Source organism: Macrosteles quadrilineatus, unplaced genomic scaffold (assembly GCF_028750875.1).
Source record: "Macrosteles quadrilineatus isolate MER2022 unplaced genomic scaffold, UCM_ALF_1.0 Scaffold_2__2_contigs__length_208266976, whole genome shotgun sequence".
NCBI lineage: Eukaryota > Metazoa > Arthropoda > Insecta > Hemiptera > Cicadellidae > Macrosteles > Macrosteles quadrilineatus.
Window position 1 is genome coordinate 112698074 of NW_026542595.1, and position 19955 is coordinate 112718028.

The 19955-nt window shown below is 37.2% G+C and overlaps 4 protein-coding genes across 5 annotated transcripts in view; 2 read left to right on the forward strand and 2 right to left on the reverse strand.

Moving 5' to 3' along the window:
- Positions 1–4400: 4400 nt before the first annotated feature.
- Positions 4401–8488, reverse strand: LOC128986821 (uncharacterized). Its single transcript, XM_054407365.1, has 4 exons — positions 8377–8488; positions 6979–7424; positions 5745–5766; positions 4401–4950 (listed from the first exon to the last, which is right to left on the reverse strand). Exons 1-4 carry the CDS (start codon positions 8444–8446, stop codon positions 4448–4450), a joined length of 1041 nt encoding a protein of 346 aa, XP_054263340.1. The 5' UTR covers positions 8447–8488; the 3' UTR covers positions 4401–4447.
- A 178-nt stretch (positions 8489–8666) lies between these two features.
- On the reverse strand, positions 8667–9989 carry LOC128984785 (putative proline-rich protein 21). Its single transcript, XM_054404153.1, has 2 exons — positions 9186–9989; positions 8667–8693 (listed from the first exon to the last, which is right to left on the reverse strand). Exons 1-2 carry the CDS (start codon positions 9987–9989, stop codon positions 8667–8669), a joined length of 831 nt encoding a protein of 276 aa, XP_054260128.1.
- A 4671-nt stretch (positions 9990–14660) lies between these two features.
- LOC128986065 (calcium/calmodulin-dependent protein kinase type 1G-like) overlaps positions 14661–19955 on the forward strand; it is a 31239-nt gene continuing 25944 nt past the window's right edge. The window contains exon 1 of one of the 2 annotated variants that reach the window (XM_054406166.1): positions 14661–14680. The gene's annotated coding sequence lies outside the window, so the exon portion shown is untranslated. The other variant, XM_054406165.1, reaches the window with a different exon arrangement.
- Positions 15378–17387, forward strand: LOC128984786 (uncharacterized). The gene is made up of 2 exons (XM_054404154.1): positions 15378–15381; positions 16846–17387. Exons 1-2 carry the CDS (start codon positions 15378–15380, stop codon positions 17385–17387), a joined length of 546 nt encoding a protein of 181 aa, XP_054260129.1.

Genomic DNA, 19955 nt, shown 5'->3' on the forward strand with positions numbered 1-19955 from the left:
GGTGGCCGACGTGCCTCGTGGACGACGCCCGACACGACGTAGATTCTTCAAAACCGAACAGCCGATCGAACAACGCAACGAACTCCGACGCACGCCCTGACGGAGCTGGTGATATCCCTCCCGTTGGTTGATACGATACGATCCGAACGATTACGACTAAACGACGACTTCTACAGGCACCCCTTCTTCGAGACCATTCCGACCCCGTCCGAACCCCTACGTTTTAGATCTTTTTTCCTTTTTTTTTGCTGAAGTTGGTAAGGGGTGTAAGGTACCAAATTTTGAGGGGGGTAAAAACGTACTATGAATAAATGAACACCAGAACTTACCCGATTTTTAACCACAATAGCCTACTCCGAGGCCTATGTGTTGGCCATAGCTTGGGCTATGGGCCAAAGAACGTAGGCCTATTTTTATTCACAGTGAAGTACACAAACACATACACAACTACATATTTTTCATAATAGCACTTCGTTTCACATAATAAAGTTAAACCGACCGATTTTACAGATATTTAACGCCGCCGACGACATAACCCCAAACTGGTGTTTATTTGTTTGACCAACGACAGACGACAACTAGACCGGCTCAACAGGTGAATTTCCGATCAGCTGTTGGCTAGTTCTCGAACTCACCACCAGAGCGATTAAGCCTCGACCGAGGAAATCATGATTTGAGCCGGACAAGATTATTCGCTGTTCGACCGTCGACTCGTTAACGAGAAGCCTCTTCGCACAACGAAACTAACTTCGTCATACGATATCGATTCAGGTTAGCTACGTTTTCAGACTTTCCTACTTTCTTTTAAATATTCTTTTTCCAACATACGCATACTCGTCTGCCATTTATTTTATCCGTTTACGTTCGATTATAATTTTCTAAATTTTATTAACTTAGTTCTTGCCGACTCGTACAAAACCCGCCAGTTCCTGCCTGCCAGTGACTAGCTGTGGATATTTTTCGGCTCTTTTAAACCAATTGGCTATTAAATTACGTTAATTCGGTTCGTTTCACGATTAAATTATTACTTAAGTTACTCCAGTTAATTCGACGTTTTAATACCCCGAGACTCGTCGTCTGAGTTCTAAACCCCGTCTTTGGCGGGTGAAAGAATCGAGTCTTGGGAGCAGGCTGAGTTGAATAATCAGCTACAAAAATTAGTATTAAATTTATTTTAAACCACTCACGTTAAATTATCCGTCCAATTATATTAATTAGGCCCCGACGACTCTGTAGGAATTGCTTCTTACATTAGATTCGATTTTATTATCCACCACCGTCTTTAGCCAGATAGTTTACAGTTTAATACGAGTATTTATATCACATTGGCTTAAGATTGAATACTCGTCGGCCCTACAGAGTCATTCTAAAAGTTAGGCAAAATTCTCCAAAACACGTTAGCGAAGGTGAGGATGAAATAGCTCCTACTGAGCGTCTGCAGGATTTCCTGAGCGCTTCTAGAGCTCTGAGCCTTCGATTAAAATTTTAAATAAATTGATCAGTCAAAGCCGTGACGACTTCGTATCGACCCCTGGATTTTTCTCGGCTCCTTCTGAGCACTCCGGGGAAGAAATTTGAGTGTGGCCGGTTCTAGGGGTAGGCCTAGCCTGACTTGGTGAATACTAGTTTATTCCCCCCCTAGAATTTTGCGTCACAAATTAATGAACTGATGTCACCTGTCTGCCACGTTATCTTATGGGGCGTCTGACACTAACAACCCTACTTGCGACGTTGCCAATTCTACCAGGCCGTGGCCTGTAGTTAAAGGTGGCCGTGAATGAAAGCACCCCAATTTATAAATACATGTAGTACAAACTCAATACTATTTACCTTATTCATATAAATAGCACATCAAAACACAGCTTATATTTTGCCATTTTATCTTAACAAGTTATTTTTCAATTTCTTGTCATCAAAACCCTTCAAGTGACGTCTTGTCCTGTACTTCACATTCCTTTTCAGTCACTTGAAAATGCCATTGAATACTCCTTCGAAAATTTCTTCAGGAATCACTTTAGTTTCTTGGACAATTCAAGAAACTCTCTAGGGCAACTTTGAAAAACCTTAAATTTTCTTTGGGAGAACCCCCAAAGAAAGTAAATAGCCAACTTAAGCTTCCAACAACGAAAGCATCCTGGCCAACCTCTTTTGGACTTTGAGTTACTGCGACTCACACTCTTTCAACATTTGCTGGTGTGGTGTACAAAGAGTTTTGCGGCTCCCACCGATTATTTTTATGGTTTAAGCGTTTAAGCTGTTATCCTAAATAATTTTACCCAGTTCCCTATTGTTTTCCAATCTGGAACCGCACCAAATTGACCAAATTGGAATCTGTTCTACCTATCTCGAGGTGTTTGCACAAGAATCACTATTTTGAAAATAGGTTACTGTCTAAAAATCTCAGTGTTTCAAGTTTCAGGCACAATGTTTAGTAAAATGGTAGGTTTACTGATGTTATAAGCACAGCTGTTCATTCATTTTTGCTTTACTTAATGTGACAACAAAAGAAAATCAGGGTGCTCTCACTGCCTCATCCTGTACTATTTATTGTCAAAAAAATTTATGTTCTTTCTTATTCTTATTCACGTCAAGTGACATTGGTTTAGTTATGGATCAACAGCTTTTTGATTACGGTATCCTTCTCAGGTCGAATGTGTTTTGGACTGGTTTAATGTATGTAATGTTAATGAAACCATAGATAAAACCTGGGATTCAACATACTAACATGAAACGAAGCAATCACAACGTCCCTGATGGCGCTGAGGTACAATCCCCAAAGCCAGTATAAATAGTATAATGACAGGGCCATAAACAAACCAAACCCAGGGTTCAAGGGCCAATGGTGGGAAAGGGGCCAGAATGTATCAAATTGAGGATCTTACGCCAAGAACAGGAAGACAAAAATTCTTTGGAATTACTCCAAGGGATCTTACGCCAAGAACAGCAAGACATACATTTTTTTGGAAATCCTCCAAGGGATCTTACGCCAAGAAAAGAAAGACTAACATTTTAGCATTTGAAAAATTGGTTTTTCTAATTTTATACCCTAAAAAAACTTAAAAATTTCCAAATTTTCCTTAACTGTTTAAATGATTATTAAATAAACGGTTACCTGTTCAATATCCTTTGATTTTGTTAGATGACAACCGGTTTCAAAATGATGGTCACATCATCACGTCAATCCTCGTAGAACGTACAATTCGTTGAATACACTTAAAATTTATAACAAACACATTGTCACACATTAAATTTACAAAGTATTTACAGTTATTTTCCCAAACTGAGACAGAGAAACCTTCATGATGCATTCCATGCGAAACCATGAGAATAAACTCTGATCCATTTATAGAAAAAATTCAAAAAGTTGTAAATTTAAAATTCCTATATGTGATTCTTATGTAGACAAAGTAAACTGCTGTGTAGTATTTGCTTGTTTAAGAATATATTTAATAGAAAATTTATTTATTTTATAAAGTTTTAAATATTTTACTAAAAAACACACTCGTCCCTATAGCAAACAAACTAAAATAGTTTTTTAAACATAATGTTATAAAATTGATTTAATTGAAAATCCAATCAGGAAAATGGGAAAATCGCTTACTCTGCAGGTTTGCTATGGGGGTATTGATTCTTACCAATTTTATGTTAAGCACCTTGAAAAATAACAGTATGTAATTCTGACTATAGCTGATAGCGATATAGCTATAGCTACCTATGTGAATGTAATTATCCTATTTTGTTTCAGAGAATCACAACATGAGTATCTTCTCTGCGTTCGGCAGAACAACTAGTTTAAGTAACATTATCAAAATATGGACCGCAGAAATTTGTTATCCCTAATATATTATCACAGTCTATATTACAGTTTTAGTCCTTGAAGAATAGTGATATTTATTGCATTAAAACAAGGTTGTAACTTGCAGTGGCGGTTCCAAGGGGGGGGGGGCTATAGGGGCTAAAGCCCCCCCTTGGACCCTTGAAATATTAATCAAAATAACACACATTTCAAAATATAAATGCAACGTCAAGTTTTTAGATACAGTTATAGAGGTTGAAAATGGCTTTAAAACGTCACCAAACGGCTTCAAAATAGCAAATTCTCCGGGGGAGGACCCCCAAAACCCCCCTCCTGTTTTGGGACAACCCTGTTAGCCCCCCCTTGACATGGTCCTAGAAACTGCCACTGGTAACTTGCGGTGTTGTTGGTTGTTGCTGGTTGGTTGGGGTTGTCTTCGGTGGGAATAGGCGCAGAGGAGCCCAGATGTGCTGTGTGGAGGGATAGAGCTCCTTTCAATCCTCCCTGCGACCCATGATACTAATTTGTTCGACCTCATCCAACAGGGACATATAGGAATATGGACCTAGGTCCCTAGGTCCTAGGTTAATAAATAAGCCAATAATGTCAATGAGTCATGTATTTAAGATGTACAAATCAGTCATCATAGTTTTAGAACCATGATCCTTTCACGTTCAAAGCTGCGTCACTGGTCCAATCCTGTGGACAACTGACTTTCTGATGATCGAATCGGTGAATCGTAGCTGTGTCTTTATTGAAACTCAACCGATAACCAATGAATATTTTAAAACATGATCCTTTTTTGGTTTTGAAGACAAGTATAAATTCGTTATCTTTTATAAAGGAGATATCGAATAAATGTTTATTTGGTATTGGCTTCGGAAGGCGGTTGATGTACATCCCTTCAACTTCATCTGGACAAGAGTCTAGAAATAACTTTTCTAAGATTAAACCCTCATAAGTTATATATCCAACTGCAATGGGAGTTGATTGGATGGATCCATCTGTTGTTTTTTCTTTCTTGATGTATTTTTGGCACTTGAGCTTGAGGTTTGAGTCGGCTTTTAAAGTCTTTAAGGAAGGCTCGCCAACAGGGTTAGCATCTGTGACCAAATCCATGATTTCGTAATCTCCCCATGGTAGCATTCTTTCTTCTATGAAATACAGTAAATTTATTGGAACAATTAATAAATAAATTATTAATAAGAATTTAACGTGTTATTAAATGTACTACAAGTAGATAATTTTTTAAATATATTTACGCTCATACTATTGATTCAAGAGACAGTAAATACATACAAATGATGGTGAGTTGTGATAGATTTCGATTGGACACTCCAATCATGATCAGACCCAACAGTCGAATGGCAAGAACCTCGATAGCCTCATACTTACATCCAATTGGCTAGTCAGAAGTGATGGACAAGAAGTCTCTAAAAGTACAACCGGAGTCAACATTTACTTATTAACAAATTAGCTTAATTCCATTTTTCATTTTTTCCTTTAAATTGTATGATAAGTATATATAATTCTTTCCAAGCATTCGTCACATAATCTTCTCATACCGTAGTGAGTACTACAATTATTCGCAGTACTATCGTGATAATTAGACCAATTCTTTAATTACAAGGAAAAAATATGGTTCGGACTCCACTATAATCTGTAGGTGTCTTAGTTGCCATTAGCTGTATGGGCTATTAATTAACAGCTGTGTCTAAGGAACATGTAGACCTTAGTCACTAACAAGACTACAAGATCGCGCAAAGAAAAAAGAAAACAGGGATACCAACATAAGCTGGTTTTGTCGTAATGCAATGTCTAACAGTACTGGTAATATTTGGATTGCATTAAACAAATCAACATGTTTAATAACACAATAACTGATTTATATGCTTATTTTTAATCTAGTTTGGCTAGAAGTGCTATAATGTTTTTGCTAAATACTTACTTATATAATCTTCTGCATCCCCCTGAAAAATATGCAAAACTTGAATGACAATTTTCGGTACGAGGGATTTATAGGGATTTAACCAAATATAAATATTGTTAAAAATAGAATTTCTTGACCCATTTCCTTCTACATATTCATATTTCCATATACTTAAGTATGGAATTTGATCTGAACTTACTGTTACTTAATCTAAGACTTAAACTTTTATTCATAATGTGCCTCCAGGATAATAAGATTACCAACCTGTTGCCAAACAATCAACGTACGCTGTCTGTAGCAAATGTTACCTATCAAGATGGACTTTCTATATTTTCCGAGGTACTGTTGGACTTTCATTGGGAAAGTGACGTCATTAAAAAACTGCATTGAAGTAAAAGTCTTTTGGAAGAATGGGGTTGAGTGCCGGTAATGAAAGATTGAAATTTGAGCGAAGAGGATAACTATGGATGCTTGAAGAGCTGTAGGATGGTTGGGTTTTCATAATTAATTATAAAGTTACAAAGATGTAAATGGATGGGACAGTGAGAACTTTGTGAGATCTGAAGACTTCTTTGCAGGATTGGCTTAAGTGCTTGCTTAAGTTAAATGGTTTTGCTTAGCTTTATTTAGTTATATCACAGAGAACTACGGGACAGAGAAAACACCCTTGTAGGACTACCGTGTGCTTTCAGAGAGCACTCTGTGCAGAAACTCCTAATATATAGGGCACAGGGTAATCCTAGCATGATATCATGGGGTGGGATTGGACTTTGCCCTACACACCAGCACTAGTGCTAGACACCACTTAAGACTTCAGTGTACCATTGCATGTCCGCTCTGTACTATACTTGTCTGTGGTCATATGACGCATAATTTAAAACTGAAAAACAAAATTATATACATCGAATAAAACTATTTTCACCTATACTGTTGACTCACAGGACGGTAAATACATATAACAACTGGAAAGTGGTGATCGATTTCGATTGGACACTCCAATTATCAGCATCAGACCCAATAGGCGAATAATGATGACCCAATTCGCCTATTGGGTCTGATGCTGATGATTGGAGTCAATCGAAATCGATCACCACTTACCATTTTTGATATGTATTTACTGTCCTGTGAGTCAATAGTATAAGTGTAAATATATATTAGGCTATTACAAGTGTAAATAGACGTATATATTTGTGTTTTTAAGGTAATTTAATAAAACGTACAAAGTTGATCAAGAAGTCAATTTTAAACTTACTTTCATCATTTCATCTTCGCAATATATTTGTTGTGGGCGATCTCTCTTCAATTTGGCATAGTAGTCTTCAAAAGTGGTAAGCGTGTAAAACCTAGGGATGCACATGACATCCTCCCCCTCACCAAACTTGTACAGCAAAGTGAATGATAACTCTTCTTTATCCTTAAACTTAAGCGGATTCCGACGAAGACTTATACGATCCTTCACATTATTGCATGCAATTTTACGGAGTTCCATCTTCACTCTATCTACCAAGTATCCTTCTGGGGCGTATATATACACCGTAGCTTCTTTGTCATCTTGTACGCATTTAACAACCAAATTTTTGTCTCCGAATGATATTTTGTGCTGCATTAAACGATCTTTCACATTATCCTCTGGTTTGATTGCCGTGTAGTGTTGCATTAAACCATCAAAGCGTTCAATTTGTTTAGGACAGAACATAACTGAAATAAAAGCATGTGGCTTTATTAATAATTGGCATTATTTAACCGTGCTATTTCTGATATTGTTAAGGCAAAACCAGAAAAACCTAGGTCACATAGTTAAATAGACTTTATCAACTGCAATTTTTTTCAAAACAAATTTAGATTCTTTAAAATTGGTCTAAAATATTAAATGTCGTTTTGACCACCTCTGGGTACGAGATTTAAAGTCACGATTCATTCAATGTGAGTAGAAATTGATATATTGTATTCTTATCGTAACATTTTTTGAATGAGGAAACTGTTTTAAAGATATCTTTGACCCATACATTTACACATCATGAAAAGGGGTAAACAAGCCTATAAGCTGTCAGAAGGATACGTCTGTCTGATACACTCATCTCCATTCATACTTGGCTTAAAATACCTACTTTATACGGTTCCCATTTTGTTGGGAAGTATTAAAGTATCAGGAGAGACAACAAAGAAAGCAATTACTAACTAAATAGGTTGTCAATTTTGTCGATGTGTCCAGAAAACTTCAAATTTCTGTCAATGACAACTTCTTTAAATGTCACACTCGAACTAGAAGACTAAACAATACTGAAGTCGTGGGTAGGAAAATTATAGTATTGGATGCATTGGACGAATTCTGCCTTATGCAAAATTTTAAAGTTAAAATATTCTGAGAATCTTTCTAGTTGCTCTGAACTCTCTCTCTCTCTCTCTCACACACACACACACACACACACACACTCACACATTATATATTCTACGAGTTGTTACCTAAGTTTTGAAATGACTATCTAAATAACAGAGTATGATTTAATGAATATTGGAACCCTGTGCGAAGGACGAGTAATCTGCTAGTAAACAATAAAAACACATGAAAACATTTGTTTAAATTACACACTTATTAGAAATTATGAAAAGGACAATTAATACATATAAGTAGATTCAGATAAGATCTTACCAGAAATGGTCCTAAAACCATGGAAAACCACAGTATTAAATCCATGGCAAAGAATGATGGGTTGAACCATTCACAACTATGCAGTTGGATCTCTGTATGTAGTTTTGCTGGTAATAATTTGCCATTAATTGCATGCCAGGTGTGTACTTATCTGACTAAATATAATTTGCGCCGTTTAAAGTCATAACTCATGGCGTAATACACGCTCAATAGCTATATTCATCAAATTTAACATTAACATTTTTTCAATACTAGTAAAATAATATATTGCTTTTGACATCAATGGAAATTTAATCCAATAATATATCAGAGATTTTCTGCAAAACAGTAACTACCATCTAATAAAACAATAGTAGTAATTACTGTCATTTTCGTTCATAATAAATATGGCAAAATAAAAAAAAAATAGTACATTTTCAGTGTCGGCATTGGAGTTATTTACACATTTAAAATGTCAATTTCAGGCTTAAACGGCTTTCATAATGGCTGTCACTAATTTATAATTTCATAAAAACAAAATTAAAACAGTAAATTAAAATAGTAAAAACAAGCGAGTAAATACAGGGTGTTTCAGTAAAGCGTTGCGTGCTATTCAAATTTACATAAGTCGAAAATGTACAATAACTTTTTTTCGATTTCGGCTTAGTTTAGGCGTAATCCGCCAATTTGTATTTTGTTTACAATTCGTAACTCAAAAGCCCTTGGAGATATTTTCATGAAACTTGGTATAGACTTAAGACTACAGGTCTAAACATTCTCCGAAAATATCTTTGATCAGACTCATCAAATTTCAAAATGGCGGCCATTACTGAGAACGGTGAACTGTGAACGGTGAACGATGAACTGTGAACGGCGAAGGATGAATGGTGAACGATGAGCTGTGAACGGTGAACGATGAACTGTGAACGGCGAAGGATGAACGGTGAACGATGAACTGTGAACGGCGAAGGATGAACGGTTAACGATGAACTGTGAACGGTAAACGATGAACTGTGAACGGCGAAGGCTGAGCGGTGAACAATGAACTGTGAACGGGTAAGGATGAACGGTGAACGATGAACTGTGAACGGTAAACGATGAACTGTGAACGGCGAAGGATTAACGGTGAACGATGAACGGTGAACGACGAACTGTGAACGGCGAAGGATGAACGGTGAACGATGAACTGTGAACGGCGAAGGATGAACGGTGAACGATGAACTGTGAACGGTAAACGATGAACTGCGAATGGCAAAGGATGAACTGTGAACGGCGAAGGATGAACGGTGAACGATGAACGCTGTACGGCGAAGGATGAACGGTGAACGATGAACTGTGAACGGCGAAGGATGAACGGTGAACGATGAACTGTGAACCGCGAAGGATGAACGGTGAACGATGAACTGTGAACGGCGAAGGATGAACGGTGAACGATGAACTGTGAACGGCGAAGGATGAACGGTGAACGATGAACTGTGAACGGCGAAGGATGAACGGTGAACGATGAACTGTGAACGGCGAAGGATGAACGATGAACGATGAACTGTGAACGGCGAAGGATGAACGGTGTACGATGAGCTGTGAACGGCGAAGGATGAACGGTGAACGATGAACGGTGTACGGTGAACACTCATATGAAACACTGACGACACTGATTTTAATCTGCTCTGGAGATCCTAAATAAGATTAAAATGAGGTTGCGACGGATTCCAAAGTGAGCTTAAGTGTATGGGAGGCAAAATAATAAGCCGAAATCGCTCATTTTTTAGTTTTTCGCTTATAATTTAAAAACTATGCATCCCACAAAAAAAGAGTTTACATACTTTTCTAATGAACATTACATTCCGCGTCGAATGACGTTAAAATTAGTTTAGTCGTTCTGATACAAGAGGTCGTCAAAGTTCAGTAATTGTAACATTCTCCTTGTCATCCTATTACTGAAAATTACAGCGAGTTCCGCCAGATGGCAGTGTATGCTATAGTTTTCGGTTAAAATTAATGAAATTGACGATCTGTTGTAGCAGAATGACTGAAACTATTTTAATGATTTTAACGTCATTCGATGCTGAATTTAATGTTCATTAGAAAAGTATGAAACACTTTTTTTGTGGGATGCACTGTTTTTTAGTTAACAGCGAAAAACTAAAAAGTGAGCAAAATCGGCCTAGCTTTTTACCTTCCATACACTTAGCTCACATCAGAATCCGTCGCAAAGTAATTTTTAACTTATTTAGGATCTTCAGAGCAGATTAAAACGATTTACAGCTTTCTCCCAATTTTTAGGAGCTACAAGTACAAGTTTAATTTGCCTGGGTTATATTGTTTAGTCAGTTTGCACTGATGATTATATCAAAATGCGTAGTATGGATACATGAAGTATTGTTACACATTTGATCTTCGAAATGCTGAATTTGTGTTACAACTCACACATGTTCTATAATTGCAGCATTTAGCGCCATTGACTAATTATTGCAGCAGTTTAGACTATTAGATACTGAAGTAGACATTGCCATCTATATTATGTAACATCTTTCGCAATTTTTTTTTTTTTAATAACATAGTTTTGTGTGAGTCTGTCACGGAATATGCTAGTTTATAAAATTCTATTTACTACCTTTTAACAGTCAGTAGCTATAGCTCACAATAAAGTTATTCAATTACTTTGAGTTGGTAAAATAGTTTTTGTACTCGACAGAAATTATTTTGTAAACTGGCAACAGCTTTAACATAGGAATGGAATGTATAGTTTTATCAATAGTCTAAGGTTAAAGTAAAGGTTACTACCACAACATGTTTTTAATATTGGCGTCGGCTGCTAAATCTTTTCAAAACTAATTGTTTTAGCGAATTTCCCATATAGGGAATAAGCTATTACCGTAGTACTCATGGTAAGACCTGGATGCAGGACCGATTTTTTTTTCATTTTGAGGTCCCTAGAGGCCAAAAACACCATCCGTTCAAATTCATATATATATATATGTGTGTGTGTGTCCGTTAGCGCGATAACTCGAGCAAAAATGATCCGATTTTGATGAAATTTGGTACAAACGTGTAAACCTACGTTTATTCAAACGAGTTCGCGATCCAGCATAATCGGACCATGGGAACAGGGGTTTATGGGGGGTTTTATGGGGTAAAAATGTGTTTTTTCCATTTTTTACCCTTGTAAGGGTTTTATTTTTAGAAGGACGTTATTTTAATTCGAAAGACGATTTTATTTTATTTAGAAGACGATTTTATTTTATTTAGAAGGAAATGTTATTCTACTTAAGAAAATAGTTTTTATTTTTGTAAATATAAATATAATTTGAACCTGAAGGTATATTTATTATTTCGTCGAGTATAAATGCTTAATTTAAATTAAAAGAATATTTTATGTTTAAAGCCGAGACGAACTTTGTTGTCGACGGGTCGTATCAGTTGTTAGGAGCGATAAGGCGCGGACGAGCACGCACCGTCGAGTTACCCGTCCAAGCGCGTTGCAACCTGCACTCGCGACCTTTGCACTGATATCTGGAAAATTCCTACCGTCACAGGAGCGTATATAAAGGCTCTGGCGTATATAAAGGCACTCGTACGGTGTGGGTTAGGCGAGTGCAACAGTACATGCTGCACCGCTAACACGGAGTAAGGTAAGTTTAGGGAAACGTGTGCAATAGTAAATATTGCACAGTACGATATTAAAGCGAACGGTAGGGAAACGCGTGCAATAGTGATATATTGCACCGCACGGGGTTCAGAATAGGCGTTAGGGATTTCGGCCCGCGTTTATTTTACCCAACGACGATATTCGGCCATCAGGGCACTAATTTAAGCGAACGGTAGGGAAACGTGTGCAATAGTATATATTGCACCGTACGGTTAGGTTGCGTGTGCAATAGTTATATATTGCACCGCTCGGGGTTAGAATCGGCGTTAGGGATTTCGGCCCGCGTCCATATTTTACCCAACGACGATATTCGGCCATCGGGGCACTAATTTAAGCGAGCGGTAGGAAAACGTGTGCAATAGTATATATTGCACCGTACGGTTAGGTTGCGTGTGCAATAGTTATATATTGCACCGCTCGGGGTTAGAATAGGCGTTAGGGATTTCGGCCCGCGTCCATATTTTACCCTACGACGACTTTTGGCCATCGAGGCATTATCCGGCTCTAAGGACCAAAATTTATTTCCGATCGATTACTAGGTCTGTGATAGCTGTGATGAAAAGAGTTGTATTGGAGTAAGCTTTTGCTTGACTCACACTCGTTTCTGAGCTTAGACTTAGTATTTACGTACAAATCGAATCTTACCGACGAAATTACCCACGCTTCGACTGTTTCATCCGGCAAACTTTATTTGTGAGGTACGTTTTTCGACACCCCGGTAATTTTAACCTCACACCCTAAAAACAAAAAATTTTGCAATTTCTTTCTAAACCGTTTTGTAGAGCTTAAAAATAGAAATAATTTAGTATATTGAAGCGCTGTTGTATGCCTAACGGTCACGGAGAAAATTCAAAAATAGTTTAAATGAAAATTCCCATGTTATTCTTATGGAGAAAATACAAATTGTTGTAGTTTACTTGTTTATGGATATATATTGATAAAATTTGGCAAATTTATTTATTTCATCCCATACTATTCACATATGGTCAAAAACACTTTTTACCTTCCCCGTAGCAGCAAACCTAAGCACTTGTTAAATCTAATGTTATTTAAATAGGGAATAAATATGTCTTATTTATGGAAATATTTGAGTAAAAATGTAATCAGACAAGTTGAAATTCGCTTAGTCTGCAGGTTTGCTGCGGCGGGGATATTTAAAACTTAAATTCTAAAAGTATGGCTCGAAATTTTCTTTCCTCTTTATATTACCTTTCCTTTCAAAGAAAAATAATACAAATCTTTGACGACATAATTTGCTTAGAATATTCGCTCCAAAGGCTGTGAACCAAATACTCCTTCGTAGTCGCGGTTTTCCCCCTAGCGATACATTTCAACACTGCATTAGGCCTGGCCTACCATTCTAACCTAAAAATAAAAACACTAAAATCAATAAACAAACAAATACGCAATGTTTACATCAGCAATATCTAAAACAGCCTTAGAAACACTGTATCAGTATTTCCATTAAAATAGGACTGGATTTTTGACGGCATGTGAGACTGAGCACGGGAAATTTTTGACAAAATTTTTCCCATCGGCCTTGGATCTTAAGCTTTAAAATTATTAATTTTCATGACTCTTATGTATGAGTTATTAGCTTTGATGTTTTTTCTGCACAATCTAATATAATGAGTGCTTACGTATTATACTGACCAAATTGATAAATCGACTTCCAAATAATATTCATTAGTTTCAATAACAAAGTCTTCCTAACCTAACTTAACAACACTTAGGTTATAAATATTAGGTGTGGTCGGTATAATACGCAAGTACAAAAAAACTATGGCCAGCGTGGGGTCTAAACCCTTCCCGGACGGGCGAAATCGTGACACAGAACGGGGAAAAAATTATAGGAAAATAAATTAATTTTCCTTATTTGTGTTTTGTTATACACTTATTCATAAAATTATCACACTGGAACACTCCATACTGTAAAAATAATCTTTTACTCGTTTTTAAATATGCGGATATATCCGCTACCCGTCCGCGTATGAGTATAAAAGCAGCGGATATATCCGCCACCCGTCTTTAAAAATATGACCATGACAACGTTAGGCAATAAATAAAGAACAATATGTAAATAATAAAGACAACGTAGTGTTGAGCGCGAGACGTCGTAGTAGAGGTTGGGGGTGTGCGGTAGAGGGTAAGGCGCGGGAGAGGGGTAGGCGCTGAGAGAGGGAGGAGTGCCGGGATTGAGCGCAGCCATGAAGAGAGCAGGAAAGTGGCACCTTTGTACCGCGAAAGGGTCGCCGGAAATTTATCCCACATCTGGTTACTGCTCAAGCACCTACCAGTCTGTCTGAAGAAGGCGGATATATCCGCTTCCCGTCCGGAACATCAAAAACCATAAGCGGATATATCCGCCACCCGTCCTTTATCGCCAAAGACTTAGGTGGATATATCCGTCACCCGTCCGGGAAGGAAGGTAGGGATTCGAACCCCTCTAGCCCATGAAAAACATTCTTTATATACTTTCCCGTAAACGCAACGCGCATTTACATTGGAGCAATGAACTCTGTACACTAAGGCATACTGCCGATGACACCATGGACATGACGTCATCTATGTTGGCTGCGACGTTGTGACGTAGCGTGGAGGTGGCCGAGCGTCGAGACGTTGCTAAAACCGTCCTCAGTTGAGGCGTCGACGCAGGAGGAGTCCAATCTTGGAGCCGTGTGAGTCAAATTCTTACATATCAAGATTATACCTATAAGGTTGCATTTTCACTCTAAGTTCTAAGTGCTGTGTTTTAAATAGTGGGAATATATTTCTCAGTCATCAAACAGTTTGCATAAAGGTACCTCGGCCACGAGCATTTCATTCTGGTTTACATTTAGTTTTCAGTTTCGTAATGATAACTTACAGTAGTCATAGGGTATAAAGGTTTGATAATAGGACTATATTGTGTTACGTGTTCATTAAAATCGGCAATTTGGTCAGTTTCACCAATTTCTTTCTTTCTGTGATCATTGGATTTTAAATCATCATCGTTTCCAAATAGTCCGTCAGTCCAACAGATTCAGAGCTAAGCTATTTCACTATCCCAGCCTTCATAATACCGCGATCACGAGTGCATCTAACAATCGCTATTGATAACATTGAAATAAAAGGTAAATATAATTAATCGTGTGGTAAAATAGCTAGTAATGGTCATATGAGCCATCGAATTGTCCCGTGCAATATTGTACACAATAATAGCACAATGTAAAAGTTACTATAGTATTTATATCATACACACATTTTAATGCATGTAATTGGTTGTAAAAATGACGACTTTGCAGTAAATAATAAATAAATAATTTAAATAAACGGATAAACGGTGTCAGCAATCTGACATATGCTTTCTCCCATTAGCTTGTGAACAACTATCATGGGTAAGCGGTGGGAGTAGGCCTAACTATGATATTGTATAGGGAGAATGTCAAAAGTTGCAATAACTTTTGAACCGTAATTGCTACAGCGATTGGGGGTTGCACTATTTCTTTAGAATTATAAGGAACATAACAAATTCATTTAAACAAAAACCAGCTTTTTCTCTAAAATCAGATTTTTTATATGGAGTTTCACACAATTATATATTCATGTAATTTATTGTAAAAATGGCGATTTTGCACTAAAAAATAAATTAATAATTTAAACAAAATTTAGTTAAAATTCAAAAGTATAAACAAAAGCGACTGAAACTGTATTGTGACGATGCGATTGTAGGAAGAACTTTAAACAAACTTCGATTTGTGTGGTTAAATCGTAGAATGGGCTTGTTTTGATCGGACGAAATTTAAGAAGGTCTGTGGACGAAAATTACCTCATTAGGACGATGTAATTCGTAATTGTGCTAAGACTTTTGATGAGTGTGGAAAATGACTAGCTTTTCAACTGCATACGCAAATTTAGCCGGTTGCAATATATTGATTACTGGGTTATCAATTTATATCACTTGCAATGATATTAATCATCATGAATCTAGTCCATTGTGATTCACTATAAATAATACGTAATTTATATTTGTGTATTGGTTTCTAATAAATATTGTTTAATTTGTTTTTATTAATATGTATGTATTTTGTCAGTTATACTTTCTATCTAATTGAGTGATATAAGCATAGACAAACCACCACAAGTAAGTAAGACTTCTCGTCCCATTTTAAACTTTCAAGCTTGTTTTTTAGTTAATGTCCAGTGTCATTAATCACCAGCGTTGAAAAATTTGTTTCAATTTGTTTCGATTATTTTAGGGTTAATTTCATGATTTGTGCTTTACTGTTTGGTTATTTAACTACGGGACGAGTTATTGTTTACGATTAGATAGTTTTATTTGTCTTGATACTTGATACTTACTTGATACTTGAAAGTCTCCCACTGGAAGCACTGATGTGCCGTGGTCGTCAGTTTGTTGATGGCCTAGTCATTGAAAAATTCTTCCACAGAATAGTAAGGCCTCTTGAGAAGGAAGTATTTTAACGAAGTCTTGTCTAAACGAGATTTTAAATGACTGAAATAACACGAAACAAATTGTAAACAAAACACGACCTCTACACTGCACCGGACAGAACTAACGATAAAATTGGCTTCCGCTGATCCATAAGGATGGGAAATCTACTAAGGGAGTATGTGTTATCTATGATATAAGTAACCAAAGTTAGTTATCAATATGTGATTTATTTCATATAATTCGTCCTTTTATACGCTGATGAACGTGTTTAATGCATTACAGGTATTTTTTACACTATAAAATTTTATTTAACAAGCAGGCCTGCGGAAAATAGTTTAAAGTTATACTTATAACTCACATACTGATATTTCTCAAAATTTACTTTCACAATGTGAACTCTTGGTAGATGTGGTAACTTCGGACTATTTGTGCCATTCTTGTTGTGCCAAAACTGTTTTGTTCACTGTTCATTCATCAACAACTCCCACGAGTTCCGGTAAACACAGGGCCAACTGTTTACTGGTAGACCAACAAGCCAACACTTCAATAGGCCAACAGTCCTACAGGCCAATACGTCATCAGACCAACAGTCCTACAGGCCAATACGTCATCAGACCAACAGTCCTACAGGCCAACACGTCATCAGACCAACAGTCCTACAGACCAACAAGCCAACACGTTAATAGGCCAACAGTCCTACAGGCCAACACGTCATCAGACCAACAGTCCTACAGACCAACAAGCCAACACGTCAATAGGCCAACAGTCCTACAGGCCAATACGTCATCAGACCAACAGTCCTACAGGCCAACACGTCATCAGACCAACAGTCCTACAGACCAACAAGCCAACACGTCAATAGGCCAACAGTCCTACAGGCCAACACGTCATCAGACCAACAGTCCTACAGGCCAACAAGTCAACAGGCCGACACGTGTGTCAATGTAACAAAGGATATTTTATAGGCTCCGTGTGTTGAAACATAGTAAACAAGGAGGCCAAAACGTCATCAGACCAACAGTCCTGCAGGCCAACACGTCATCAGACCAACAGTCCTACAGGCCAACACGTCATCAGACCAACAGTCCTACAGGCCAACAAGTCAACAGGCCAATACGAGTGCCAATGTACCAAAAGATATTTTAGGCTCCGTGTGTTGAAATATAGTAAACAAGGAAAGTTCTAAAAGAATCAACGCTCGCCGACGCAAAAATACAAAACAAGTGGAAATTCAATAAAGCGACGAGAACTCAACATTATAAAATTGTAGATTATTGAGTTATTTTTGTGTATTTATATTGAATTATTATACCACAATTAGTCTAATAAATTATCGTATGGTTATTGAGTAGGTGATCTTTAAAAAGGGGTAAAATAGTTTGTGTTTTTCAAATTGATGGTGAAACATGAAACTGGAATGTAAAACATCCGATCAAGTCATGATCGAATCGTCATTGGCGATTGTCGAAACTTAAACCCAGATTTTCAAAAGCAAAGTCCCGAACTCCTCTTGACCAACCTGACCAGTTTTAAATGCAAAATTTGAACTTAAAATTTAACATTAATCCTACAGTAGATTTTGGAACTTGAAGATGTTTTTAAAAACGATCTTATTTGATCCTATAAATGTCCTAATTTCAAATACTTTTAAAAAAACTAGTAAAAAATAGTAAACTGGCTTTTCAATGCATTTTCAATTGACGTTTTGTTTTACCAGTTTAAAAGTTAATAGCTGAAATTCTATTGGGCTCAAAATGATCATTCGAAACATCAAAGGATCCAAAGATGATATATTTGACTTCACACTATTTCCTCCAAGGTTAATCATTTTGGCGCATCTGGTGTTTTGCTGTGAAGTTGACCCAGTTTTCGGTCTGCTGCCTTTACGACGTACCGTGGTGTTGGTACTGAAGTCTCTTAATCACCTTGTATTATCCACATTATTTTCATGAGTACTGCACGTAAAATATTGTTTTTGAAAAATATCTCAAGCAGTAGAAAAATATTGCCAACCCGAAAATCTACATGACCAATAGGAGGTTATGAAGAAAATATAGAAGACACATTTATGTGAAAATCAGATTAAACAATAAATCGATCAGCTGGACTAAGAAAATATTAAAATAACCAAAAACGCTATTCACAGAAAACAGCTGTTTCTCCTAAACCTTTTTTTCTCAACAAGACTACAAGATTTCCCCTCCAAACTATTCTAATTATTGTAAATTTGCTGATTCTTGGCTTCTTCTGTAAGCTTGTGGTTTGATACTCAATTTTACCCTAGACACATAGCTTTCTGAATGTATAATTATTTGTCGATAAATTGCTGGTCAACAACAATAGTTTTGCATTGAGAGGTTAAAGATAAGAAATTCGCATACACCGTTACACTAGGTTAGGTAGTGGTGAATAAGTGGTATGATAGCCTGGCAAGACCAGCTGATCAGCTGATCCATTTATAAAGCAAAACGATCAAGAACAGCTGGGTCAAGTTTATAACCATTAAAAAGTTACTAACATCTCTCATAGACGTAGTTTTTTGTTTGTTTTTCTCGTAGAACCTACAATTTCTTACAAAAGATGTTTAGGATTTCGCCACGATCGCGGGAGATAGGCCTCAATAATTGGCCTAACGTTATTTTTTAAATTCCGTCTTTTAACTTTGTCTGCATGCTAAACTGTTACTTGCTTCAACCTTTTCTAAGATTAAAGTCTGTTGAAAAACACAGCTGACTGCATAATATTCAAAATGACACATTGAACCTGTCACAAAATCGTTTGAAATCCTTCCTGATCCGAATCTTTGACTCCAGGACGTGAAGTATTCGGAGATCAAGGCTATCCTGGAGTACATGTACCGAGGGGAGGTGAACGTCGGACAGGATCAGTTGGCGCCCCTGCTCAAGGTGGCGGAAGCGCTGAAGGTGAAAGGGTTGGTGGAAGAGAACGGAGCCAAACTGCCAGTTGAAGAAGATCCCAACATGATCACCACATCTTCCCCCGCGGCTCCTCCTCCGATGCCACATAGTAGCAGCGTGAACGACTCTTCCCCACCTCACTCTACAGGTGAGTCGAGCTACATCAACTTGAATTTATATTTGAGATTAATAATGTAAAATCCTACGTGTACAAGGACCTACAGTTTAAGGTATTTTTGTAAGGATAGCAGGCTTTGAATGCGAAAAGAATTGCAAAAGAAGATTTGAGCTGGAAAAAGAACGTTCTTTTTCGTTCTCAGGACGTTCTAAAGAGCCCTTCAGTCGGTGACAGTGAAATTTTCTGTTGTCTAGAATAAATTATTTTAGTGTTTCTCCCAGAGAAGACTCGTTAGCATTCAAAGCCTACTATCCTTACAAAAATACCTTAAACTGTAGGTCCTTGTACACGTAGGATATTCATTACATTATTAATCTCAAATATAAATTCAAGTTGATGTAGCTCGACTCACCTGTAGAGTGAGGTGGGGAAGAGTCGTTCACGCTGCTACTATGTGGCATTGGAGGGGGAAGATGTGGT

Bases quoted from the DNA above. Each gene is read 5' to 3' on its own strand.
- LOC128986821 (XM_054407365.1), bottom strand. From the start codon at position 8,446: ATGGTTCAACCCATCATTCTTTGCCATGGATTTAATACTGTGGTTTTC. The intron at 5,767-6,978 runs GTAAGTTTAAAA...CATATTTTTCAG, and splicing joins GCGAAGATGAAATGATGAAA to GGGGATGCAGAAGATTATAT. The intron at 4,951-5,744 runs GTAAGTATTTAG...TGTATTTCATAG, and splicing joins GGATGCAGAAGATTATATAA to AAGAAAGAATGCTACCATGG.
- LOC128984785 (XM_054404153.1), bottom strand. From the start codon at position 9,989: ATGAGTGTTCACCGTACACCGTTCATCGTTCACCGTTCATCCTTCGCC. The intron at 8,694-9,185 runs GTAATGGCCGCC...ACTGTTTTGCAG, and splicing joins TTCACAGTTCACCGTTCTCA to AAAATCTCTGATATATTATT.